General features: G+C 62.0%; 2 protein-coding genes across 18 annotated transcripts in view; both read right to left on the reverse strand.

The window, feature by feature from the left end:
• STAB1 (stabilin 1) overlaps nt 1-12,783 on the reverse strand; it is a 27,447-nt gene extending 14,664 nt beyond the window's left edge. For 2 of the 4 annotated variants that reach the window (XM_045579091.1, XM_045579092.1), the window contains exons 1-21: nt 12,405-12,783; nt 7,855-7,991; nt 7,378-7,493; nt 6,550-6,635; nt 6,416-6,482; nt 5,439-5,534; nt 5,027-5,137; nt 4,643-4,839; nt 4,300-4,430; nt 4,006-4,133; nt 3,461-3,549; nt 3,203-3,340; nt 2,976-3,119; nt 2,763-2,825; nt 2,396-2,509; nt 2,204-2,257; nt 1,930-2,010; nt 1,392-1,550; nt 916-981; nt 608-703; nt 323-409 (exon numbers count right to left, since the gene is read on the reverse strand). In XM_045579091.1, the coding sequence (XP_045435047.1) occupies nt 323-409; nt 608-703; nt 916-981; nt 1,392-1,550; nt 1,930-2,010; nt 2,204-2,257; nt 2,396-2,509; nt 2,763-2,825; nt 2,976-3,119; nt 3,203-3,340; nt 3,461-3,549; nt 4,006-4,133; nt 4,300-4,430; nt 4,643-4,839; nt 5,027-5,137; nt 5,439-5,534; nt 6,416-6,482; nt 6,550-6,635; nt 7,378-7,493; nt 7,855-7,991; nt 12,405-12,485 (2,241 nt within the window). In that variant the 5' untranslated portion in view covers nt 12,486-12,783. The remainder of the gene's footprint in view (nt 1-322; nt 410-607; nt 704-915; nt 982-1,391; nt 1,551-1,929; nt 2,011-2,203; nt 2,258-2,395; nt 2,510-2,762; nt 2,826-2,975; nt 3,120-3,202; nt 3,341-3,460; nt 3,550-4,005; nt 4,134-4,299; nt 4,431-4,642; nt 4,840-5,026; nt 5,138-5,438; nt 5,535-6,415; nt 6,483-6,549; nt 6,636-7,377; nt 7,494-7,854; nt 7,992-12,404) is intronic. The other 2 variants (XM_036430933.2, XM_045579090.1) reach the window with 2 other exon arrangements.
• Nucleotides 12,784-14,648: 1,865 nt separating this feature from the next.
• Nucleotides 14,649-25,458, reverse strand: part of NISCH (nischarin) — a 33,123-nt gene continuing 22,313 nt past the window's right edge. For 5 of the 14 annotated variants that reach the window (XM_045579096.1, XM_045579100.1, XM_045579094.1 and 2 more), the window contains 8 exons: nt 23,578-23,702; nt 22,388-22,437; nt 20,234-21,622; nt 18,012-18,333; nt 17,399-17,555; nt 16,836-16,964; nt 16,170-16,331; nt 14,649-15,855 (listed from right to left, as the gene is read on the reverse strand). In XM_045579096.1, the coding sequence (XP_045435052.1) occupies nt 15,245-15,855; nt 16,170-16,331; nt 16,836-16,964; nt 17,399-17,555; nt 18,012-18,333; nt 20,234-21,622; nt 22,388-22,437; nt 23,578-23,702 (2,945 nt within the window). In that variant the 3' untranslated portion in view covers nt 14,649-15,244. The other 9 variants (XM_045579105.1, XM_045579104.1, XM_045579099.1 and 6 more) reach the window with 4 other exon arrangements.

A 25,458-nucleotide genomic window follows, 5' to 3' on the forward strand; every position in this document is an offset into this window, starting at 1 on the left:
CGGGGGCACCGCCTGCCCAACCTCGAGACAGCGCCCCCGCCCTCCCGGGCCAGGTGCAAAGTAACCCCTTCGTCACAAAGGGGCAGAAACAGACCCCAGAAGAGACCGCCTCACAGACAGACTTCGTGGGAGGAGATCCAAAAAGCTGCCCCGTGATGATTTCTAACCAAAGGAGTGAAATATATGACTCCACTTCCACACCTCGAGGCGAGGCACCTGAGACCACAGCGGGGCCGGCTCGGCTCAGACACACAGCCAGTCCCCGCCCGCCGCCCTGGAGAAGCCTCCCCCCCCCCCCCCCCCCAGCCCCGGCGGCACTCACGTTGCCTTTGCCGTAGCAGGGGTTGGAGAAGCCCCCGGGACACTGCGCACAGTCGGGCCCAAAGAACCCTTTGCAGCAGTCCGGCTTCTGTGAGAGACGAGCGTGTCTGCCCCAGGCCACCCCCGCCGGCCCAGGTGCTGCTGGTACGGAGGCCCCTCGGGGACACCCTTTGCACCGTTCCGATGGCACCTCCCTCCGAGGAAGGCAGCCCGCTCGGCCAGCCTGGGGCCCCGGGGAGAAGCGAGGGCCCGGGTCCCCGGGGACAAGGCGCCCGGCCAGGCTCACCAGGAAGGTCTGGTTGCAGTAGTGGGCGCAGCCCTTCTTCAGGATGTTGAGCCCAGTGGGGTCATGCGTGTAGACACACTCCTCGGGGGACCTGTCCTGGGGTGGGCCGTGCACAGCTGGTCAGCAGGTATGGGCGTTGGGCGGCCTCGGTCATGAGGCCTCAGTGCCCTGGGCCCAGCGCTCCCACCCTCGGCAGGGCTGAGGGGTGCTGCACCTTCACGTCCAGCCTCGCCTCCCAGCCCCCCTGCCCCCGCCTGCCCCCGGGCAGCTAGGAGCCCACCCTCAGGGCCGGGCCAGGCGATGCTCACCAGCTTCACGCTGTTAGGGGGGCAGGTGCTGCTGGTGTTCGGGGCGTGGCAGTCCACACAGGAGCCCTGGGCAGGGAACAGGGAGGGGGCAGAGCGGTCAGTCCTGGTTTATTCGCTCAGCATGCCCTAAGACAGTGGCCATGGGGCCGGGAGCTGGGTCTGAGAAAGGGGCAACAGCAGGAGGGCCGGGAGCTGGCGTGTGGGCCGAGGGAAGACAAGAACCAAGGCCCCGCGGTGGGAAGGAGCTTAGTGTGAGTGAGTGCGTGCGTGCCGGGCCTGGGCAGGGAGGCTGCGGTCGGGGCGGAAGATGCAGGAGAGGCCTCAAAGGGATGAAGAGCAGCAGGGGATGCGGGCGAGTCCAGGCGGGTCTGTGGGTCTGTGGCCGGGCCCAGAGCCACCGTCAGCCACCCTCGGGGGCGACCCCAGCACAAGCCACAGTGGGTCTCAGCGAGGCCGGCTGTGCGCCGTGCCCTCACCATCACGATCTTGTGCTGCGCCTGGCTGCAGTGCTTGGGCAGGATGGGCAGGATGGTCGGGGGCAGCAGGATGCCCTCCAGCAAGTGGATCACGCCGTTGGCAGCCGGCACGTCCACCCTCCGCAGCGGGACGCCCTCGGGCCCCAGCAGGATGCGCCCCTGTTGGCAGAGCCGGGTGTGTGAGGCCTCCAGCCTCGCAGCCTCAGCCCCGCTGCTGCCTCCGCCCCACCTCCCTGCTGTCCCTCTCCCTTCTCCTGGGCAACGCTTCCTGCTCCAGCCTCAGTGCCCTGACCACAGGGTTTCTGCCAAGGAGCTCCCCACCCATGTGCTCTCCCTCCTCCTCCTCCTCCTCCTCCTCCTCCTCAGAGCCCTCCCGGCCTGCCAGGCGCCGGGAGCAGGGTTTGGCCTGTGCTGCCTCCCACATGACCTCCCCCGGGGCCCGCTGGCCACAGGCGTGGAGCACAGAGGCAGGTCTGGAAGAGGCCGAATGGCCGCTCCCCACCAGCCCTCCACTGGTCCCCGGGGCTCCCGGTCTCACCTCCTCCGAGATGCTCACGGCCAGGACCTGGTTGGCCATGGTGAGGACGCGAGCCTTGGAGATGAGCTTCTCGACGGTCAGCTGGGGCAGAGGAGAGGACGCCTCAGGCCGGGCGCCAGCGCACAGTGTGGGGCACACCCGGGCCTTCCCGGTGACCGCACTCTGTGTAGAGCCGTCCAGAGGGCAGGGGAAGGGGAAGGGCCCCTGGGCAGGCCGGAGCCCACAGACAAACCCCGGGTGCAAGCCGGCCGTCCTCTGGGAGGAAGGCCCTCACCTGGCCGCGGTCGTAGATGTGGTACCTCACCAGCTCCTGCAGTTTGGAGAGACCCTGGCAAGGGACAGAGGGCCTGGCTGCTGGAGGCCTGGTCAGGGAGAGGGAAGCCCTCCTGCCCCCTCCTGCCCCCTCCTGTCCCCCTCCTGCCCCCCCTCCCCCGTGTCCCCGGCCCCTCCTGCCCGCCTCGCTTACCGCTGTGAAGAGGTAGATCAGGCGGCCGTCACGCAAGCTGTCCACGGCCTCGTTGCTCGGGGCAAAGACTGTGAAGGGCCCGGGCCCGTCCAGGATGGAGGGCAGCCCACAGTTCTGTGGTGGGGGAGGGGGGCTCAGGGAGGCTCTGTGGCCAGCCCCCGCCTCTGAGCCCCGCCTGGGAACCCCGCCAGGAATACGTGGTAAGGCGTCCGCAGAGGGTCCTGCAGAACCTCAGGCCGGGCCGGGCAAATGCTGGGACGGGGGCCTCGGCCAAGGCCTGTGCCTCCCGTCAGAACCTCCCGTCACTGGGAATAAGGGGTCCTGGCCCAGAAGATCACACAGGCTAGCAGCTTTCCCCGGAACTTACCTCTAGGATGGTTTCAAACCGGCTGAAGGCTTCCGTGGAGGCAAGGATCTGGCCAACGGTTTTCTGTGGGAAGGAACAAGCATTAGGGGTCATCCGTGAGGCTGCTTCAGCTCGAGGCAGCTCCCGCCCTGCCCAGAACCCCCTCTCTAAATCCTGTGGGCGTCCGAGGTCACCCGGGGGGCAGGGGCGGGGAGCGAGGAGACACGGGCCGACCGTGGGGTCCGTCGGGAGCGTGGGCGGGGGCTGCCCCCGCAGGACGGTGACCACGTGGAACACGCCGTTCGCCGCCGGGAAGTTGGCCTTCTGGACGGTGAAGGTCTGCTGGGGCAGGTCTTTGTACTTGTAGGTGTATTTCTGCTGGGAAATGAGACCTCCGGCTTAGGTTCCGCAATGCCAGGCCCCCGGCCCGGCTCTGTCCCACCCCAGCGCCCCCTCCTCACCATGAAGCGGTGGAACGTGACAGTGATCTCCTGCCCAGCCAGGGACCACCACCTGCGTGTCTGCTGCTGGGTCAAGTCCTCCAGCATGTGCTGCCCGGCGATGATGTGCTGTCTGCACAGCTGCTGGGCATAGGATGCCTGTGGGCACAAGGGCATCGAGTGCCTAGCGGGCCTGGGGCAGGCGGGCCTCTTCACGCCCCCTGCTCGGGTCCAGGAGGAGGCAGGGCGCAGCCAGCTCCTCGGCTGGGAGGGACTCACGTTGATGGTCCAGGAGATCCTGGAGGACAGGGCCGGCACCAGCACGGTGAAGGGGCCGGAGGTGGTGAGGATCCCCCGGCAGCCCTCATCTGGGGGACCGGAGAGGGGGCGTCAGACCGGGTCTTGGGAGACCCTAAGGCCGTGCTCGGCAAACTGCGGCTCTCGAGCCACGTGCGGCTCTTTGGCCCCTTGAGTGTGGCTCTTCCACAAAATACCATGGCCTGGGCGAGTCTATTTTGAAGAAGTGGCCTTAGAAGGAGCTCCAGTTTAAAAAATGTGGCTCTCCAAAGAAATTTCAATCGCTGTCCTGCTGATACTTGGCTCTGCGGCCTAATGCGTTTGCCGAGCACTGCTCTAAGGCAGCAGTCCTTGGTTTGGGAGAGCTGTGCTAGGGGGCTCTGGGTCCGGGTCTAGGGTAGATGTGGGCCTCAGGGTCTGGGGGAGGAGCTCCCTCCTCCACCGCGCACCCTCCACAGACACTGCTTCCACAGTATGTCTGCGAGTCCGTCCTGCGGCAGAGCTGGCTCAGGGGCGAGGCCACACACCCAGCATGGCGATCGCGGTTCTCAGTCCCAGGATCCTTGTCGGGCTGACACTAGCCCTCTGCACCTCGTGGAGCAGGTGTCCGTAGCAGGATCGCCCGTCCCCCACCTGGTCCTCCTTGCACACACAGCTGGGGGGCAGAGAACGGATTAGGGCAGAACGTGGGTCCAGGGGGGGGACCTGTCCCACCCCCACCTGTCTCCACAGGGCTTTGAGCTGAGGGTGCACACCTCCCCCCGCCCAGCCCACCCTCTCTGCCCTGCCCCGGGTGCCCACCCCTCGGCCCCTGTGCCCACCTGGTCTTTCCATCAGGGGCCACCTGGCAGGTAGCTGACCGGTCACAGGTGAAGGGGGAACAGTGGGCAAAGCAGCCTGCAGAGGCATTGCCGTTGATGCTGACAAAGCCTGGCTTGCACGTGCAGGAGGCCTGGGCAGGGCCAGGAGGGGGACATCATGTCCGTGAGGACTGCTGGCATCGGCCACACCCACCGAGCTCTGCTCGGTCCCCAAAACCGGCCTCCGAGAAGAGGGTGTCATTCTCTTCCCACTGCACAACCGGGGCAGCTGAGGCGCCCAGAGGCCCGGATCTCCCCAGGGACCCACGGCCAGGGTGCCGGGTGGGCGGGCGGAGGGGCTCACCTTGCCGGGCCCCTCGTACAGACATAAGGTGGAGTTGCTGGGGCAGCCGCCGTTATCGGTGCCGCACGGGTCCCGGGGCAGGCACACCGTCCCGTCGCCATAGTAGTTCTCGGGGCAGCGGCACTGCGCCTGCCCGGTGGGGCTCGCTGAGCACTGGGCCAGCGGGGAACAGGGCGATGGCTGGCAGGGGTCCGGGGCTGCAGGGCAGAGAGAAAGCCCAAGTGTGCTTAGCTCCCGGGAGCCTGTCTCCTCCTCGGCTTCCAGAGGGCTGGCTCAAAGAGGGGGTGAGCAGGCTGACCCAGGCTCTGGGGACAAGCCCCCTCCGCCTCCCTCGGGGACGTCCTCCCAGGGCCCGCTCACTCTGCCCCCGGGTCCCAGGCTTACCTTGGCATTCGCTGCCCTGCTGGGTGTAGGGAGGCAGGCACCTGCAGCCGGGGGCCTCTGCAGAGCACTGGAAGTTGCGGGGACAGTGCAGGGTCTTGCACGCGGGCACCTCTGAGTGGAGAGGGGAGGGTATTGCGGGGGCCGGAGCCCCAGGTTGGAAAGGAACACAGGAGCAGAGGTGCTCTGCCCAAACTGCTGTGCGGCTCTGGCCAGCGCCCTGCCCTCTCTGAGCCTCAGAGGAGCCCTCCCTCTCCCCCTGACCAGCTGTGTGACCCTGCTACTTAGGAAGAAATCAGGGTGCAGACAGAGTTCCTGCTGAGGTTCAGGCTTCCTCTGTCACCCAGGCGACCCCTCCCGCTGTGGCCACCAAGGCCCCGCTGCCCAGGCCGTCCCCGCACGCAGCACTGCTCACCTTGGTCGCAGTGGGGTCCGGTGTATCCAGCAAAGCACAGGCAGCTCCCGTCCCCGAGCGGCCCGTCTCTGCACACGCCATGCTCACAGCGGCACACTGGGAAGAACACCCAGGGACAGGTGGGACCCTAGCCTCACCCAGGGGCACACGGGACACCGCGCCCCTGCCCTCCGCATTTCCAGAATTCAGCCCAACAGGCACCACCTCGAGTGCAGGCTGTGAGGGAGGACTACAGGGGTGACAGGAGCCCAGGGGGCGTCAGAAGGCCCTCCAAGCCGCCCCCAAGGGCCTGTGCAAGGGCTGAGGGTGTGATGGACCAGTCTGAGTCCCTAGAGGGGAAGCGAGAGGCTGAGGGGCTGGGAGAGAGGCCGAGGGGCGGGAGAGAGGCCGAGAGGCTGGGAGAGAGGCCGATGGGCTGGGAGAGAGGCCGAGGGGCTGGAGAGAGGCCAAGGGGCTGGAGAGAGGCTGAGGGGCTGGGAGAGAGGCCGAGGGGCGGGAGAGAGGCCGAGAGGCTGGGAGAGAGGCTGAGGGGCTGGGAGAGAGGCCGAGAGGCTGGGAGAGAGGCTGAGGGGCTGGGAGAGAGGCCGAGAGGCTGGGAGAGAGGCCGAGGGGCTGGGAGAGAGGCCGAGGGGCTGGAGAGAGGCCGAGGGGCTGGGAGAGAGGCCGAGGGGCTGGGAGAGAGGCTGAGGGGCTGGGAGAGAGGCCGAGAGGCTGGGAGAGAGGCCGAGGGGCTGGGAGAGAGGCCGAGGGGCTGGAGAGAGGCTGAGGGGCTGGGAGAGAGGCTGAGGGGCTGGGAGAGAGGCTGAGGGGCTGGGAGAGAGGCCGAGAGGCTGGGAGAGAGGCCGAGGGGCTGGGAGAGAGGCCGAGGGGCTGGAGAGAGGCTGAGGGGCTGGGAGAGAGGCTGAGGGGCTGGTCGGACAGCTGGGTCTCCACGGGCCCCCAGGGGGACACCGGCCGGCCCTCCCTCCAGAGCTCACCGGACTGACAGGCAGGCCCGAACAGGTTGGGTCGGCACTCCTGGCAGGCGGAGCCGCTGAAGCCTTCCTGGTGGAGGAGCACACCCAGTCAGCGCGGCCCCTTCCCTGTCCCCACCCGCCTGCCCGACTCTCACCTGGCACACGCAGGTCCCGTTCCTGTCTATGCCATCCAGGCAGGTGCCGTGGCCGTTGCACGGGGCCTCTGCCCCCCCGGGGCACTCTGTGGACCCCACCCCCAATAATTCAGCTCTGGTCTAAGCACTCTAGATGCATCCCTGACGCCAGCAGCTCTTGGTGGGCCCTCCCCTAGGCAGCCAGTCAGGCAGCTAGCCAGCTGTGTGGGCTCAGTGAGTGTCCAGTAAGTGAACAAGGTGGAGGGGAATGCAGGCAGATGCTACAGATGGGGAGCCCAGGGCTGGGGTGTTAGGAACTAAGTGGGGGGTCCCTGCTGTACCATAGCACTGGGACCCCCCCCAATCCCAGGGCACTGGGACCCCCCAATCCCAGAGCACTGGGACCCCCCCAATCCCAGAGCACTGGGACCCCCCCAATCCCAGAGCACTGGGACCCCCCCAATCCCAGAACACTGGGACCCCCCCAATCCCAGAGCACTGGGACCCCCCAATCCCAGAGCACTGGGACCCCCCAATCCCAGAGCACTGGGACCCCCCAATCCCAGAGCACTGGGACCCCCAATCCCAGAGCACTGGGACCCCCAATCCCAGAGCACTGGGACCCCCCAATCCTAGAGCACTGGGATCCCCCAATCCCAGAGCACTGCGACCCCCCAATCCCAGAGCACTGGGACCCCCCAATCCCAGAGCACTGGGACCCCCCAATCCCAGAGCACTGGGACCCCCCAATCCCAGAGCACTGGGATCCCCAATACCAGAGCACTGGGACCCCCCCAATCCCAGAGCACTGGGACCCCCCCAATCCCAGAGCACTGGGATCCCCAATACCAGAGCACTGGGACCCCCAGTAGCCAGGGCAGCAGGCCTTCTGCACCACGTCCATCCAGCACCCCACGCTGCAGCCGCTCATGGACACCAGAGAGCCCCCCAGCTGCATCTCGAAGCTGAGGATAAAGAACGGGCAGGGAGGTGGGCAGGGCAGTAGGTAGGGCAGTAGGCAGGGAGGTGGGCAGGGCAGTAGGCAGGGCTTCCACCCTGCAGCCCCCACCCCAGCCTGTTGTCCGTCGCAGCGTTCTTACTCCACCTGCCGTCTATGTGCCGGGCCCAGAGTGAGCACAGGGCCTGGCACACAGATACTCCATAACCACCACCTGCCCCCACCCTCTTGCTGTTCTTCTAGCTTCTCCACTGGAGGACCAGTAAATGTGTAGGGAGTGAGACCCTGCCAGGCCCACCCGGTCCTCCTGCCCCCGACACCCCACAGGACACCCCTGGAAGTGGGCAAGGGAGGGGTGGGGTCCACACCGGCAGTCCTGCGATATCTTCTCCGGGAGCTCGCGAAGCCAGCCAGGGGGACACACCCGCCTCCTGATGGCAGTGCACGTGGTGCAGGGGCTGTGAGTGACAAACCTGGTCTTCACGTCGCAGCGTCTGGACCACACCTGGGCCACGGGGGGGATGTGGAATGAGGGGCTGGACCCTGGACCAGCCTGGCTCTGTCCTGACCAGGCAGGGCCTGGCATCCCTCTCCGGGCCTTGGTTTCCCACCTGCTTAGTGGGGATGCGATGAGGTCAGGGAAGGCCCCGAGACACGGGGAAAGCTGCCTGTCGTGGGCTGTGACTGCCAGGCTATGTCCCTATGTCCGCAGCCGCATACCTTTGCCCGGGCCCAGCAAGCACGCCCAGAAGTCTGAGTCTGCACTTCCGACACCAAGAGAATCCAGCCACTTTGTTCCACTTCAACCCATTCAGACGAGGAAACTGAACCCCCAGTCAGCACGTGGCCTTGCTCAGAGCTGCCCAGTGACAGCATGCAAATCAGGTATTAGAACCCGGACTCTCCACCTAGGGCCAAGTCTCACCTCTCGTTTAAAAATAAAACAGTCAGCCGAGACCGGTTTGGCTCAAATGGATAGAGCGTCGGCTTGAGGACTGAAGGGTCCCGGGTTCGATTCCGGTCAAGGGCATGTACCTTGGTTGCGGGCACATCCCCAGTAGGGGGTGCGCAGGAGGCAGCTGATCGATGACTCTCTCTCATTGATGTTTCTAACTCTCTACCTCTCTCCCTTCCTCTCTGTACAAAAATCAATAAAACATATTTAAAAAAATAAATAAAATAAAAATAAAACAGTCAATGACGTGGCCCCGAGCATATCTGCACCTGTTGCCAAATGACCTTCTGCAAGCCCAAAGGACCCAGGAGCCAGGAGCCTGCCCAGACCTGAGAGGCTGGCTCTCGTGGGCAGGCGTGCGAGGGCATCTGTCATGCTCTGGGAGCCCTGGCCCAGGGCCTGGCTCACGGCCCCCCTGGCTGGACCCAGCAGTCCCCAGCCTATCGTCAGGTGGGCAATGCTGGCGGTGAGGGAGCTGAGAGGAGCCAGGCTGCAGGCCCAGGCAGCTTCCTGGAGGAGGTGACGATTTGACGATTGAGGCAGGGCCAGAAGGAGGCAGGAGACTTGGCCGAGGCCATTGAGGCTCGGTTTGTGTTTTAAAGGGCTCTCTGGCTGCTGCGAGGAAAACAGGTGGGAGTCGGGGAAGAGGCTGTCTCCTGAGTGACAAGAAAGCCTGCAGCCCCTCCTTGGGGCTGCCTCTACAGCAACTAAGTCCCAACAACCGACAGCACTGACCCTCAGACAGGTGGGAGTCGGGGAAGAGGCTGTCTCCTGAGTGACAAGAAAGCCTGCAGCCCCTCCTTGGGGCTGCCTCTACAGCAACTAAGTCCCAACAACCGACAGCACTGACCCTCAGGGGACGGGAGCAAAACTCTTGGCTGTGAGTGGGAGAGGGAGAGCCATGGGAAGGGGTGCTTGGGGCATAGGGGTCCCCACTTAGTTCCTAACACCCCAGCCCAGGGCTCCCCATCTGCAGCATCTGCCTGCATTCGCCTCATAAGTGCTTGGTGAAGGGGGGCCTGGGGCATGGCCTGGAAGGCTAAGATGTTTTCATCTAAAAAGTGCTGACCACACTGGGACATCTCTTTCCTAGAACACATTAGATACGTGGCCTCTCAAAGGGAGAAGAGAAGCGGCCTTCCGCCGCCGCTGAGATTTGCCCTTTTCCGCTCAGGCCTCTGCGGTCTGCAGAGGGAAGTTGCTGCGAGCGGCCTCAGGCCAAGCTGTGGGCCGGAGTGTGGTCTCATTCCCCACCCCAGGCTGGGTCTTTGCTGAGCCAGGGAGCAGCTAGGAAGTTGGGCAACTCTAGGGTCTGGCAGTTGCTGGCTCAGGGCGAAGGCTCAGAAGGCAGCGGGCTTCCCGGAGGGCCACCTGGACGGCCCGCTGGGTGCTGCGGCCACGGCGCTCACCGCGGACCAGATCTGAGAGGAACGGTGGCTGGCCCTGGAGGGGGGCTCTGGGCCTGAGAGCACACGGCCCTCACTCTGCCCACATGGCGGGTGGATGCGGGCACAGGAGGCGGCCAGAGCCCCGTGGCTGGTGGATACTCATCCCAGGAAATCACACTCCTTCTGGGACCCACAGGCAGGCACACGGGTCCCACTGCGAGGGGGCCTGGAAGGAGCATCCGCAGCCCCCGCCCCAGTCTCACTGTCACTGCTGGTCCCGCCGGGCAGCGGGAGGCTGGACCACATCCGAGTGCTGACTCAGATTCCCTTTTTCCCTTTTTCCTGGGGGGGCACCTCAGGATCTGCCAGAGCCAGGCGGGTGCTGCCCCCCTCCCTGCCCAAATCCAGAACTAATTTTGCAATGTCTGCTTCCCACAGAGGCGCTGCTGGGGAAGTGAAGGAGACACGAGGTGTTGAGTCTATTGGGGGAATTTGGAAGAAATTCCCCCAAAGCGGGGGTCCAGGGATCAGAACTGAAGTCCCTCAGAGGAAGGCACCCCCAGCCTGCTTCCCCTGCCCTGGATCAATGCCCCTCAAACTCCGCTGGGGACCACAGGCCCCATTAGCACCAGCACACGCCCAGCACGGGGGGGGGGGGGGGGTGTGTCAGACTGCCGAAGGGACAGGTGCAGACTCCCCTCCCCCAGGACGCCTGCCTGCCACGCCTCTCCTGCCTGAGCACCCTGTGTTTGAGGCAGGTCTCGCCGCTCACTGCCTGTGTGACCCAGAGGTTACCCCTTCCCCTCAGAGCCTCACTTTCCTAATATTTCCTAATAGCGGGTCTCACACGACACGGGATGCTGAGGGCTGAGTGACTGACAGTGCGAGAGGAGACCAGCAATGCTGTGTCCCTCTTCCCTGGCCCAGCCTGGCCCAGCCCCAGCCCCAGCCCCAGAACGCAGGCTTAGTGGTGGTCAGAACCCTGGGTCTCCAACCAGGAAAAAGTCCCGTCTGAAACCCCTTACTGACCCCTGATCCCAGAACGTGAGGAGGTAGCAAGGCTTTGAAATCCCCTTGCATTGTGCACATGGGGAAACTGAGGCAGGGAGGGAGCAGGACACCACCTGCAGGAACAGCTTGTAACCCTTGGCTCGTCCACCATCACCGTCACCTGTCCAGCCTCATACCTGCCCGTCCCCATCCCTGACCTGGCCCTGAACCTGGCGAGGTCCATTAGCTTGCCTCTTCCCGCAGGAACCACGAGGAGCACAAGAGAAAACGCCCAAAGGTGGCAGGGGCCTGGGTCACCATCCTGATGCTGCCTGGCACTGGGATCCTGGTAAACCCTTCCTCTCTCCCGACCTCAGCCTGCCTGTTAGTGACGCGGGGACAGAAGCAGCTGCCCCGAGACCAGATGAACTTGGCCTTGCAGGGGAGGGTCCCTCACCTGGAGGCAGGCCCCAGCCAGGTGACTCTCTCCACACTTAGAGGCTGTCCCAGAAACTCCAGTTGGGGACAGTGTCCCTGTTATGGAGCCTGGGGGGCCCGCAGCAGGGCAGCCTGGAGGGTGGGACCATGTGGGCCTGAGGGCCCCACAGCAGGACCCCTCTGCTGCTCCCACACGGCAGGCGGGAGCTGCAGGTGGCGGCCTGGGCCACAGCCGAGCTGGACTGACCTGAGCACCATCTTTTTTTTTTTTTTTTTTTTTTTTTAATATATTTTATTGATTTCTTACGGAGAGGAAGAGAGAGGGATAGAGAGTTAGAAACATCGATGAGAGAGAAACATCGATCAGCTGCCTCTTGCACATCCCCCTTTGGGAATGTGCCCGCAACCAAAGTACATGCCCTTGACTGGAATCGAATCCGGGACCTTTCAGTCCACAGGCCGACGCTCTATCTACTGAGCCAAACTGGTTTCGGCTGAGCACCATCCTTGAGCTTTAGCTTCCTCGGGTGGAGAACAGGACCCACTGCCCGGGGCGGGGAGAGTTCGAGGGGATAGTGCTGGGTGCACCAGGGCTGTGTGCTCAGAAAACGGCGGTCACTAGGTGTGAGGGTGTTATCGTTAGCGGCCATTTACCCAGATAAACTGAGGTCAGTAGACCTGCTCTGCCCCCGGGCACTCTTGGGGTTGGGACAGGCGCACACACGCACAACACATACCCAGCGCCCACACACATCTGTGCCACGCGAGCCTCCCGGTCAGCCCTGCGAGGGTTAGAAATCACAGCTCTAATCTCCAGGCCTCAGTCCAGGCTGGAGGGCAGGAACACAGGCCTGGCTCTGTGCCTCTCGCCCCCAGGCTTGGAAGACCTAGGGCGGCTGCCCACACCATACCATACCACACCGCACGGCAGGCTGGCTGGGCACCGTTAGGGCAGAGCAGGCTGCCACCCCAAGCAACCACACACAGAGCTCAGCCTAAGGAGATGCTCAGGGAAGGTCAGGCATGTACCAGCTGCTCATGTGTCCCCAGACCTGGGCCCGACCTATGTCCACTCCCTCCCTGCTCCCACCACTGGCCAGCCGGGCCTGAGCACCTGCATAAGCCCCTGCCGCTGGCTCACACTCACCTTCTGCCCCCCGACGATGCGGGAGCCCGCTAGGCGGACGGCCAGGAGGCAGAGCAGGAGGAGGCCCCGGGGCCCTGCCATGGGCAGCGGTGGCTGGCAGGCACACTGTCCGGGACAGAGCTGGGGCAGCCTGGGAGGGGAATGAGCTCCGGGAGGCAGGCACAGGGCGGGCAAGTGGGATGGGGGCGGGCACTCGCTTTAAAAGCAGCCTCGAGGCCCCGCCAGCTCACCCCCACAGGAACCCGCCAGGATTTCCTCCTGCCTATCAGCAGCCTGCAGGCGGAAGGGAAGGTGCTGGCTACTGACCCCTGCATGGTTGGCCTAGGCCTTGCTGGGGCTTCCTGGCCCCAGGACCTTCTCCTGGCACCACAGTCTCCAAGTCCACCATTAGCCATGAACCTGGGGTCTATCAGAGGCTGCAAAACAAATCCAAATGCAAATGCCCACCGCTCTCCACCCCAAGCGTCTGCAGAGGGCCTGGAGGATTCAGTCCCGCAATCAGGTTTATGTGTATCAACCTTTCCAACTGCTGAGGGCAAGAGCAGGCCTCAGGCACCCTGCCAGGCTCTGTGCCAAGGCGACAGTGGACCACTCCTCCTCTCACCCACCCCAGCTACCCCTCCAACTAGTCCAGCCCAACCTTATACCTACACCTCCCTTCTCTCCCGGAGCCTCTGCATTGCTCTGCCTCCTGATCCATCCGTTCTCCGCTCAGGAGCCCTGCTCTGCAGACCTGTCCACACCAGGCTGGCCTCCTGACCTCTGCAGCTCTCCCTTACCCTGTCCCAGCCACGTCAAGCAGCTGCCTTGCTCCTATCACTCCAGATCTTCCCTCAGGGAATGACCTCAAAGTCCAGTCTTAGGTAAAAGGTCACCAGCCTTCATCTCCTTGTTGCGCTGGCCACAAGCTGACCCTGGTTTATTTTGTTTTTGTCCCCTGCTGGAATGTTATAGAACAGGGACAGGGTCTGGTTGGTTACACAGAAGCTCAGTACAGATTTGTGGAATAAATGAATGACGGTGGCCACTTTTTATTATCCCTGTTACTGGTGGGGAAACTGAGGCCCAGGGGGCTAGGTAACTTGTCTAAGGAAGATCAAATCCCATGACTGCTGCCTCCCAACACTGCACAGCCTCTCTCAGTAGGTCAAGTCCTCACTGGGCCAGGCTGGTCAGCTGTTAACATGTTGGGCTGTGGAACCTGGGACAGTAGTTCAGGTGGCGAGACCTCCATGTGCTACACCTGGGAATGGTGCCCCCTGCCTCTGGGGTCCCTGTCCTGTGTACAGAGGACCGAGATAAAAGAGGCAGGTGGCCATCTGCAAATGCCTGTGATAACGGCCTGACTGGGGGAAGCCTTATGCACTCCCCCTCCTACTCATCCTCAGAGGCTCGTACTCCCCCCACCTCCTGGTGGGGCCACTGGGCTGGTGTGTGATCTGGCTGAAGAGGTTCAGTGGGGAGACCCTTTAGTGGCTCCCCCAACACCCATCCTCCTAAGGGTGATGGTCCTCTAGGCCAGGATCCCCAGCTGGCACCAAGGAAAACAGCAGAAGCAGGCCTGCGAGCCAGGTGGGCCGCTCCTCACTTATCTCCTCCCTGATCCTCCCCAAATGGCCCTGCACCTTGGGGACTGAGGCTCCTGATTGGACCAGGATGAGAGGGGGAGGCAAGTGGGCTTACGGGCCTGCTCTGGAGGGGGCAGAAATGAGTTAAAGTGGGGCGCAGGGGCTGAGTCCCAAAGAAGTCCCAGTGTTACCTCAGCAGCTCCCTGAGGCCATCGCACTGTCAGGACATGAGCAGACACAGATGGGCCGGGCCTCCTCTCCATGGTGCCACCTGGACCAGCTCCCCACAGAAAAGTCCCGACTCCAGGCCTTACCCTGACAACAGGCTGCAGCCTTTGGTGGGGGTGGGCCAGTGAGACATTCCAGACCTGGAGAAGGCAGAGGGCAGGGAGCCTGTGTGCCGGCCGTGCCCTGGGGTTCCGCTCTCGTTAACCTGAGGCTCTTGGTTTAGCCACAGCTCAGCATGGGCCTGTCCACCGGCCCTACCCCACCCCCCACCCCAGCCTCTGGCCAGGGAGGGCCACTCCCTTTGCCCATCATCCCCCTGCCTCTTCTCCCTCCTTCCTTTACCCTAATACCTCACCGTCCTGCATCTCTAGGGGACCCTCTCTCCCTCAGGCATGTCCTGGGCCAATGCCCCGCTGGAACCCAGTGGACTCTGAAATAAAGACCCAGACAGTGTCACACTCACTTTATTGGAATAGAGAAAACAGGCAGCAGGAGCCACACTCGATGCTGGCAGCTCCAGGTCCCTGCTCCCATCCCTCAGCCCCAAGGCCTGGGGACTCCACCCCCACGGGCCTCCTGCTTGTCTGGACCAGGAGAAAGGTGCCTTCACTTAGGAAACTGCAGAGGGTGGGAACTGCCAATGTGCACTGCGCTGCTAGCTCAATGATTAGCAGCAAACGACGACAACATCATCAACAAGACTGGACTTGACATTTCACAAAAAGACGTGTAGGGAGTAAAGAGGACTCACGACACCAGTGTTAACAAGTCCCACAACAGAAGCTATGACACTGCTGTGCCTGGCCACACACCACCAGGGCAGGCAGCACATCCATGGGAGGCCGATGGCACAGGAGGCCCCGGAGGGCCGGCACTGTCACTCCCGGGATGAGAAAGAATCAACTGAACACGTATGTTCACATTCCACGGGAGAACAGTCAAATGAAGGGACCAAAAGGAGGAGAAATCATTAAAAACAAAACAAAACAAAACCTGCTTCCCTACACTGAATGGACGCCTGAGCTGGACACCAAGGGCCCTGGGCTAGCCAGTGAGCTCAACAGGCAGCTCCCGGCCGCACAGGGCCTCCCACTGGCGGGCCAGGAGCGAGATGAGCTTCTCTCGGCTCTCGGCGCTGGGCACAAACACCTGCCACTGGACCTCGCGGCCCTGGCCGGCTCTGGCTAGGCCCTCTGGCGCCTCCCCGAAGTGGTCCAGGGTGACGCTGCCCATGAGCTCGTGGCCTTGCACGTCGTCGAAGACCAGGGTGAGAGCCTGAGGGTAGGTCTGGTAGCCCATGAGCACGCGGTCCAGGTCCCGGACACGGCGGCCATCGTCCAGCCGGTACCGGTCCCTCTGTGGCGGCTCTTTGGCAAACTCGGGCAGCGGGTAGTGGACAAAGTCCTCGTCCAGGAGGAAGATCTCGGCGCTGGTGAGCAGGAGCGTCTTGGGGCGCAGTGTGCCCCGGCAGCGCCCAGGTGGCGGGGTGCCCACCTGGAAGGCCTGCACATACAGCAGGATGCTGAGGGCCGGCGCCTTCCCTGGGTCCGCCATCGTCTGGGCCACGGTGAACGTCAGGTCCCCGACCTCCTCCTCACTGGGGTAGGTGAACTTGACCCGGCTCGCGTGGACTAGCTCGTAGTTCTCCATCTTCCCTGCAGAGAGAGATGCCCACCGGGCTGGAGCTGGAACTGTGGTGCCATGGGAGTGTCAGTGGCCACAGGCCTCCCAGAGGCAGGCAGGGGCACTCCAAGCCCCAGTGCCCAGCGGAGAGCCACAGGCCAGCAGCCCAGAGCAGGTGTGTCTACCAGACGGGTAGGGGTTTGCTGGGATGGAGACTCTGCCATGGGAAACCGTAGCTGGCTGAGTGGGACGTGAGAGAGAGAGAGGAAGAGAGTGCTCCGGGCAAGCTGCGCCCTTGGGGCTGGCGAGGCCAGGTGGCCTGTCACAGCCTGAGCTGGGCGGGTACCTGTGGTCTTGTTCCCGAACTCCGAGTAGAAGTCCTTGTCCACAGGCTCAGGCGAGGGCGTGCGTTCCAGCGAGGAGAGCACGGCCATGAGGTGCTGGAGGAAGCAGTGTGTCAGGTAGCTGTCCCGAGTCAAGCATGTCACCACCTGCGCCGGGGAGGAGCCTGTGGGAGCAGGGCTGGTCAGTTACGGCAGCCGCTCCCAGCCCTGTTCTCGCTGCTAGAGCGATCGCCAGGCCAGCAGGTCAGCCTGGACCTGGAGACCACACAGCCAGGGCCAGGAAGGCCCACGTGGGAACGCATCATGGGGCCTGAACAGAAGGCCACTTCTCAGGCCGGAAGGGCTGTGACAGATTTCTGGAAGGGGATACAGAGGCATTGGGGAAAGAGCTTAGTTTTCTCTCCTCAGGAAGTGTGAGTCAGAAACATCCTGCTTGAGCACAGGGCCCACTCCGCCTGCCTCCGGCACTGCCCCGCACTTGCTGCTCTGTCCCTCCAGCCCTGCGCCCTGCCGGTGAGTTCTGCTCTCTCAGCAGTTCCTGAAGCCGCTTCCTCCCGCTCCCGTGAAGGGGCTTGTGAGCGGAGGACTCTGCCTGCGATAGCACACCCACACATGGAAGGTGGGAACACTGGCCTTCGCTAAAATAGGACAAAGCAGTGGTCACTTACCCGTCAGCCGGAAATACTGGTCAAAAAGCCCAACGTTGACTGCCTGTAGGTCACTGAGTTTTAAAACAAAGCACTGGGAGATGTGGAAGGGACTGTTGTTGTAGTCAGTGTTTTTCTGATGCCAGAAATCTATGGAGAAAGGGGGGGGGGGGTGCCAGGCGAGCATGAGGGGCCGTGCACAGCTGAGCCCAGTAGAAATGGGTCCCCTTGGCTGGCCTAGGCAGCTGATGAGCACCATCCCCCCTCCACACACGAGGCCTCATGGGCGATCGGAGCCGTGCCCGACTCAGTGGAGTCACCAGGAGCCCCCACTGGGGTTCTGAGGGGCAGAGCTGCTCCAGCACTTATCATGGCTGGCGCCCAGGGTTCCCTAGGTCCTGGCTTGGCGCCTTCATGTCTGACTCTAGGTCCCTCATGACAGAGTGGGGGGGAGGGGGCTGTTTCACCCTCACCCCCTAGAGATTCTCAGTCCAGTGCAGCCGAGGCACTGCTGGCTGAGGCCGTACAGCAGGCCCATCTCTCGGGCACAAGCCGGCTCCCGGCGGCGGCGGCCCGGTGCCTACCCTGCAGTGGCTCGGAGAAGTGGCGGCGGAGGCCGTCATGCAGCACGAAGTACACGGCCTTGGTGGAGAGCAGCATGCAGGCCGTCACCTCCAGCCCCGGGCTCTGGTAGAACACCACCGAGGACCACATGAGGTGCCTCAGCTCCTCGTTCTCCACCTGGACACAAAGGGGCGGGTTAGGGCTGCAGGAGAGCAGGGCTGGGCGGAGCATGCAGCTGTTTTCCAGACGGCGCCTGAAACAGACCTCCGGGCAGGCCCCCTCAGACCCACCACCTGCTGGCGTGCCCACAGCCTTGGCTGAGGAGACTCGGGCAGGCCTTCACATCTTGTCAACAGATTAATAAACTTGGAAGCAGAGAGGTGAGGAAGGGGAGATGGATGTGCAGTGCGGTGTGCCGGGGGCCATGAGGATAGGACAACTGACCAGGAAAAGGCAGCCCGGGACCTCCCAACCTAGGCCTCCCGCTGTGAAGAGCTGAAGCTGGGGAAAAGCCAGCACAGAGAAGTCAGAGAAGCTGAGCCTGACCCCAACACAAACTGCCCAGTCTCCAGGACCTACTATGCTACCTCTCCACACCAGCGCCAGCCAGCAAGACCAGACCCAGGCCGCTACCTCTGCAATGCTGCTGTGGAAGAACTCGACGATGGCACTCCCCCGCAGGCTGGCAATGTGCCGGAGCGACGCGCAGGCGGGCAGGTGCGAGGGGATCTGATTCTCCTCTGAGGTGGACTGGATCAGGTGCTCGCTTGGGTACTGGGCGGGGGCCTCAGCTGGTGCCGGGGCCTCCACCGAGGCTGAGGCCTCTGCTGGGGCTTCTGCTGGAACCAAAGCCGGCACGGAGGTCTCCATCGGGGCTGGAGCTGGGGCCTCCTCTGGGGCTGGTGCTGGCGCCTCTGCCGGGGCCTCCTGGGGACTCTGGTCACCACTGCACCTCCCAATCCCCAAGAAAGACTATATTAAGATGTAGAGCCCAAAGGAGGTTCATATCACATGCTCAACCTCAGAAGTGTGAGGGGAATGCATGCACCACACACACTCCCTCTCTGGGGCCCTGGGAAGACAAAAGAGCAGAGAAAAGGTGCCCAGGCCCCTTCTCTCGGGAGACAGATGGGCAGATGGGGGCACCCCAGGGCTAGCACGGCCAGATACTGGTGGCCCATAAAACCAAACACTTATATTGAGCAGGTGGTGGAGGAGTCAGAAATGTCACTGCACAGTCCAGAGTATGACCCAGGGCTGGGATCTGGGTACAATCAAGTCTGAGAACCAAACACTCAAATTACCCCTCAGTCTGCCTTTGGGTCCTCTAAGGTGGCTCGGGCTTTCCTCCACCCCAACCTGGACACGGAACCCTTAAAGCCCTGGAGGCTGGGGCGCCCCCTGAACCAGACTACAGGCCCACATGCCAGCGCCTGTGCTGAGGGAAGTCCTTGGGAATTGTCTTCTCAGCTGGCCAGTCCCTGCCCTCAGGCCCTGCTCTGGGCCACACGCCCCTAAGAAGCCCCGCTGGCTGTGCTCCTGCGGGTGCGTGCGGATAGAGATGCGGCTGCAGGAATGCAGCAGGGCCTGTTTCTGCACGGAGGCCCACTGTGGGAAGGTTCCAGCCAGGCTCTCGGGCAGCAGGGAGACGTCACCAAAGCCTTAGCATAGGGGCAGAGAGATGGGGGGGCCCAGCTGGCAGGGCCACCTCGGGCCTAAGCGGTTCTCTAGGCATCAGAGGTCTCTACAGAGGGCATGGGATTTGAGCTGGGCACAGGAGAGGCACCCAAGTTAGCAAAAAGGAGGTTGGAAGCATCAGTTCGGCGGGAAGGTTGGAGGGAGAAGGCAGGACCCGTGAGATGCTGGGATGAGAATATGGTCTCCACTGACTACCAGGATAGACGAGAAAGCGAATTTGACTATGTCTCAGGGAACAAGAAGGTGACAAATGAAGGGCTTTCTTGCCCCAGCATATGTACGGCCAGGGGACAGTGAAAGAAGATGGGGACCCCCTAAGGGCACAGGCCCCTGGAGCCCCAGGTGGAGGTGAGCTGAGGGTGGGACCATGCCCTGCGCCCTCCCAAAGACGCCCCTACCCCAGCCTCAGGCAGCCCTCAGGGAAACCCAAGGAGGGGGCCCGGGGAAAGCCAAGCTGGAGGAGGGGGCAGGGCAGAGAAGAGAGTGAGAATGAGCAGGACAGGGCTCCCATCTGCCACTCCTTTCTGTGCCTCAGTCTCCTCCAGAAAAAAAGGAGCTTTGCATGACTAGCCAGCTCACACACTCAGCTCCTTTGAAGGGGACTTCCCAAATTACACACAGAAAGAGAGTCCCATCAGCAACCCAGACCTTCCTGAGGAGGGCTGGGTGGCTCTCAACAGGGTAAGGCTTGGCATGGGACTGTGAGCCCCTGAGGGGAGGAGATGGTGGGCGATTCTTAGGGGCTGGCCTGGGGCCCAGTGGAGCGGAGCAGAGAAGGCCAAGCAAGGTAGGGCGATCTCCTCGGCCGGGCCTGCGCTGCTGGCAGGAGCGCAGGCACCCGGACCCAGCCATGCAGGGCCCGCAGCGGCAGGGGACTGGGCCAGACGGTCCTGGTGAAAGGACAGCTTTCGCAGGCCTCTTCTGAAGCCTGGGAGAGAGGAGCAGCCCTGTGCCAAGCCCAAGGGAGTGAGGGACGCTGCCGAGGGCGGTCAGGAGCTGAGGAGCGGCTGGGGGGCTGGGCCCACCTAGACCCACGTGCACTCTGCAGGTGCTCAGAGATGGGGTTTGAAGTGAGTGGTCTCAGACGCAGTGAGGGGAACTCCCCGCGCACGTCCAGTCCCGTGCCCCTGGCCCCCGAAGCCTGTGCTCGGCCTCACCTGACCCTGTTCGCAGCAGGCCGGCCGTCCACAAGGGGCCGCTGGGCCTGGCCCCCCCCCGGCGCAGGGGTCTTGGCGATGACCACGGTCTTCAGGTCCTGCAGCGAGGCCCGCAGCTGGTTGTAGACGCGCAGGAAGTGGAACTTCTCGTGGGGCAGCACGAAGATGGCGGTGACGAAGCGGTAGCCCACAAGCAGCTCCAGCACGTGGCCGTCGGCAAAGGCGCCCCGGGGCTGGGTGCAGCTGCGCGTCGGGTCCAGCAGCACGGTGGAGAGCGGCACGCGGCTGAGCTTGAAGCTGTTGCGGTTGCGACAGTCGTGGGTCCCACGGTTGGGCATGGGGTTGAAGTCAGCCTTGATGACGTTGAGGTGCTGGGGCGTGAGCAGCAGCCAGTAGGGGATGGCGGCGGACTTGACGGCCTCGGAGGGCGCGCAGCAGGAGCGCCGCACGGCGGAGCAGAGCGTGCAGCTGGCCCACTCGATGTTGCCCGAGTAGTCCCCGGCGGCCGTCCGCACCATGCGCTTGTCGCTGTACACCAGGTAGACGGGGAAGCAGCCCTGGCTGCGCTCCTGGCAGCCGCCCGCCACCTTGTAGAAGGCGAGCAGCTGGCGGAGGAACTCCTGCAGGCTGGTGTGGCTGCCGTAGAGCACGGGGCTGCACAGCATGGCCATGTGCTGCGGGGCGAAGCACGCGCGCAGGTCGGCGTGGAACTCGCGCAGGTTGGCGGCGTCCGAGATGATGAAGAGCGTGTTCTCGCTGTGCCGCACCTTGAGCACCAGACACAGCTCTGGCATGAGGAAGCCGAACTCGGTGAGGTCGCCGTGCGGGAAGCAGAAGACGAAGCGCAGGGAGGAGAGGATGTGCTGGCTGCTGCCCCGCGACTCCTGGTGCGGGATCTCGAAGACGGCGATGCCGAAGTCGGTGAGCACGAGGCAGGCGGCGAACTGGCGGATGCTGCCCTGCACGTGGATCAGGAAGCACCAGAGCACCTTGAGGATGCGGATGTGCTCCAGCAAGAAGTCCTCGTCTGCACCCAGGGCCCACTCCAGGGCCAGGCGCTCCTCCTCACCATCCTCCTCCTCCTCTTCCTCCTCGTCTTCCTCTCCCCGGCCTCCTTCCTCCTCTTCCTCCACGTCTGGAGGCCCCATTTCAAAGTAGCGGTTCTCTGCAACGTCCTCGTCGTCGTCCTCCTCACCCTGGCCCTCCTCCCGCTGGTTGGCGGCCTCGATCCAGGCAGGCAGCTGCCGCTCGATGGCCTGCCGGATGAGTGTGCTGAGGCGCTGGATGAAGTCCTGGTTGGTGGCTGTGTAGCCAATGCAGGTGAAGGGCAGGAAAATGATTTGGCCAGACCCAGGCACCACCTGGACCTCCGGCTCCGAGTGCTGTGAGCTGTGGAGAAGCCAGGTCAGTGACACGCTGGGCTGGGACATCCCACCTCTCAAGTCTGGGGCTACACCCTGGTCCCAGGGAACCAACTCATGGGTATGCCAAGCCTGCTAAACAGCTGAGCCTATTCCTAGGACAAATGCCTGCAGGGGAGCCAAGGTGCCAGGAGACTGGGGCCACCAGTCTCTCCAGAGTCCACATGCCCAGGACTCTGATGACAGATGTTCAGGCCGGTCCTCCCTCCAGAAGCATCACAAAGATCTGAGTCATCGGGCGCTGGCCGCCAGCCCGAGGCAGTGAGTGCTCCAGAGCATGGAGTCGCTTGCTGACAAGTTCACATTTAAATTCAAGCCCCTCTCGGCCACTGCTGCCTCACAAAGGGTGTGTACATGGGACAGGAAACCTCCTCTGCAAAGGGTCACAGGATGGATACTTCGGGCTTTTGGGGCCCCCAACCACATCATCTTTTCTTTTTAAAAACAGCTCCTTAGCATGGGACAATCATTCTTATCTCACAGCCTCAATCTGCTGCTCCCTCGTGTAGGATGACATATGTCATTAGACTCAAATTTAGAAGTAGACCAGAGCTTTTCATATCTGTGCTTAATTTAAAGGAAGAGGTAGTTCTGTTTTAGTATATGTGCTGCCAAAGTGAGCATGGGAAGAGGTAGTTCTGGAGGACTCCTGTGAATACATATTTAACAAAATCCAACTAGTTACCACTAGCCCTCAGCCGAGTGTGTCCAGCCTTCTCAACCGCTTCCTTACCTTGCACCACCAACAGCTCCAGGAATGTCCCTTAAGTCATCAGGAGGTGCCTGACAGAGAAGGAAATGTATCAGCCCCCACCTGCGTCAGCCATTCCCTGGCATTTTCTGGTGCTAGACCCTGAGCCAGCACCCTGCCCTCCACCCTCCCTCCCTGCGGGAAGTTCCTCACCATCCCCCGCTCCATTCTGGGGTGAATTATGGGGGTTGGAGCCAGAGAGATCCCCAGTTATCCTGCCAGTGCACAGCAAGACTGATTCCCACCCGGGCCAGTTTGCCCCCAGCTCACACTCTAGCTCCTGGGCCAGAACCTCTTGCCACTCTGAAGTTCAGTTTGTGCCGCTGGGTCTAGCACCTGAGTGCTCCCTGTGTTACCCCAGAGGGTCCTCATGGACAGTACACCAATTTGGCAACTGGCCAGCAGAAGACACAATGAACAGAGGCTGCACAGTACCTGGCAGGGCCCTCCCAGGGGTCTCTGGACAACAAGGAGGGAGAAGGGAGTGCCATGGTGTGCTGGGATAAGGTGAGGCCTCTCAAACTACCACAGGGTCACACGGCTCTGCCTATTGCTGAATAGAAATGGGACTGGGGAGGTCTAGGTAGCAAGCACTCTCTCCAACGTGGCGAATGAGCCACTCACACTTGCCTCCTCCTCTCTTCCCAGGACACACGGAGGAGCTCTGGAACCCTTAGCAGCAGCCAGAGAAGGTGCACAGTCACTGTGTCCCCAACTATCAGGATGACATGCAGGGATGGGCAGACTAGCCCTGGGGTGCCAGGCAACAGGGGAGAGACTCTTCCTGATGGGTTTGGAACCCAAACAAGGCCTCCTCCACTCCAGAACCTTCAGAATGCTTTCCCCAAGGGAATCCACTCATGTGAACCAAGGGTTATCAGGCTTTGCCCTCCAGGCCCAGTGAGAGAACTGTCTGTTCCCACTAACAGAGGGACATGGGAGGGGGGAGCGGGAGAGAGTGAGAAGCGGGGAGAGGAGGAAAACAGAGGAAAAGGGAGGGAGAGAAGGAAGGAGGGAGGGAAAAAAGGAGGGAGGGAAACACAAAGCCTGAGTGCATCAACCGCAGGTAGCACCTGCCACAAGTCTAGGCAGGTCGCCTCCTATTTCCAGACAGCCTCAGACAGAGCGGGCACAGAGGTAACCAATCCGCAGAAGCAGGAGGCAGGCATTACCTGTCCTGCAGGGATGGACTCCAAGGAATCAGAGCATCCCCGAGCAATGGGCCGGTCCTCGGGAGTAAGACTGTCGGTGGATGAGAGGCTGCTGGCCAGGGCCTCCTCTTGCACAAACATGATTCCTGGAGAGACCAGGGGCAGGCGGGTGGGACAGTGGGGCAGGAAGAGCAGCCATTCAACAAATGGGACGGGGCCCTCGGGATTCTGGCATGGCCGGGGGATTGTCAGACCCCCAGACCCAGCCACATGGATTACAGAAGAAAATGTTAAAACTGAAATCTTGAAATAACTTGAAGAAAGAACACATGATTGCTTATCCAATTTCAGGGTAGAGAGAGACTTTCTGGGCCTAAATCGAAAGGAAAAATGTGAAATGTGACTACATAAAAACTAAACTTCTATAAGTGAACAAAGAAATGAAAAAGGCACTTGCAATATTTGACGAACATTTATATCTTCCTATAAAAAGCTGTTATAGCCCTAACCAGTTTGGCTCAGTGTTGTCTGAGATAGATCATTGGCCTGTGGACTGAAGGGTCCCAGGTTCGATTCCGGTCAAGGGTATGTACCTTGATGTTTCTCTCTTATCGATGTTTCTAACTCTCTATCCTCTCCCTCTCCCTTCCTCTCTGTAAAAAGTTAATAAGATATATATATATATATATATATATATATATATATATATACATATATATATATATAAAACTGTTACAGATGACAAAAATAAGGGATAAAGTTGGGAATCCCACTAGGAGACAGGCTACGAAAAATGCAGACACGTTTCACAAAAGATGGCCAATAGATGTCACACAAAACGCTCACCCTCCTTCACAAATAAGCACAGAAGGGCAAGCTGGAATAAGACAGCAGTTTTCTCTCTCATTTCAGCAAAGTTTAGACTGATTGCGTGGCCCTGACTTGGCCCAACTGGGCAGAGGCAGGCACTGGTGTGGGAGCTGGCCTGCCTGTCAGGAGAGCAGTTTGGCAATATGTCCATCAAGAGCCTTAAACATGCTCACTCCTAGAGCCTTCCAGAGAAATGGCTGGACACAGCCCTCCCCGGTCTGACATCTCTGCAGAGCTCCCCAGACACACAAGGGCACAGGACCTGGAAGACTGCCCACGCCCAGTACCCGTGGCTTGCTTCCGCAGGACCAGCCCTCTGGCCTCCCCGGGTCAGCCTTCCACGGACAGCACACGCTGACTTACGCACTGTGGAAACACGGTGTGTTTTTAAATCCTGCTGAGGCTGTTTTATGTCTAAGCCTGATATCTCACACCTACTGGCCTCGGGCAAAGCCTTTTTCAATGTTCTCCTGAGCGCAGCTTGTTGGGTGAACACTGAGCATCGACCTTGTTTCACAAAAAACCTGGAGGAGCCCAAGGCTTGGCCTGGCTTTACGACCAGGCACCACAGGTCAGAGCCCTGGAGGTCACAGACCCGAGTCCAGCTCAGCTGCTGCCCGGGGACAAGACAGCTCACGGAACCCAGGCCCTCTGCCCATGGGATAGAGGCAGGCAGAGGGCCCAAGCCCAGACCTCCCCGCCCCCTTCCAGCGAAGCAGCAGGGATGCACAGGCAGGAAGGGCAAGCACACAGCTAAGCGTAAGTGCCCTGTTCTCTCCTAGAACGCCCCTCCTCCCGCACATGCTCAGGTCCTGCCCAGCTTCTGAGGACCCTACACATAACCTCACTGCAAAGCCCCCTGCTCTAGGCATACCTCTCCCTCTACAGAACGCCCCAGGCACTCTGCCCTTTCTCCCCGGGGCACACAGCACCCTGAAGCTCCCCAACAAGGACGCGCGCGAGGGAGGCCTCCAGGACCGCTTCTGATGAGCCAGGAGCAGTGCTCGGTGCTTCCCGTGTTGGCTCACGCAC

This window comes from Pipistrellus kuhlii, unplaced genomic scaffold (assembly GCF_014108245.1).
Source record: "Pipistrellus kuhlii isolate mPipKuh1 unplaced genomic scaffold, mPipKuh1.p scaffold_m20_p_11, whole genome shotgun sequence".
In the NCBI taxonomy this organism is placed as follows: domain Eukaryota; kingdom Metazoa; phylum Chordata; class Mammalia; order Chiroptera; family Vespertilionidae; genus Pipistrellus; species Pipistrellus kuhlii.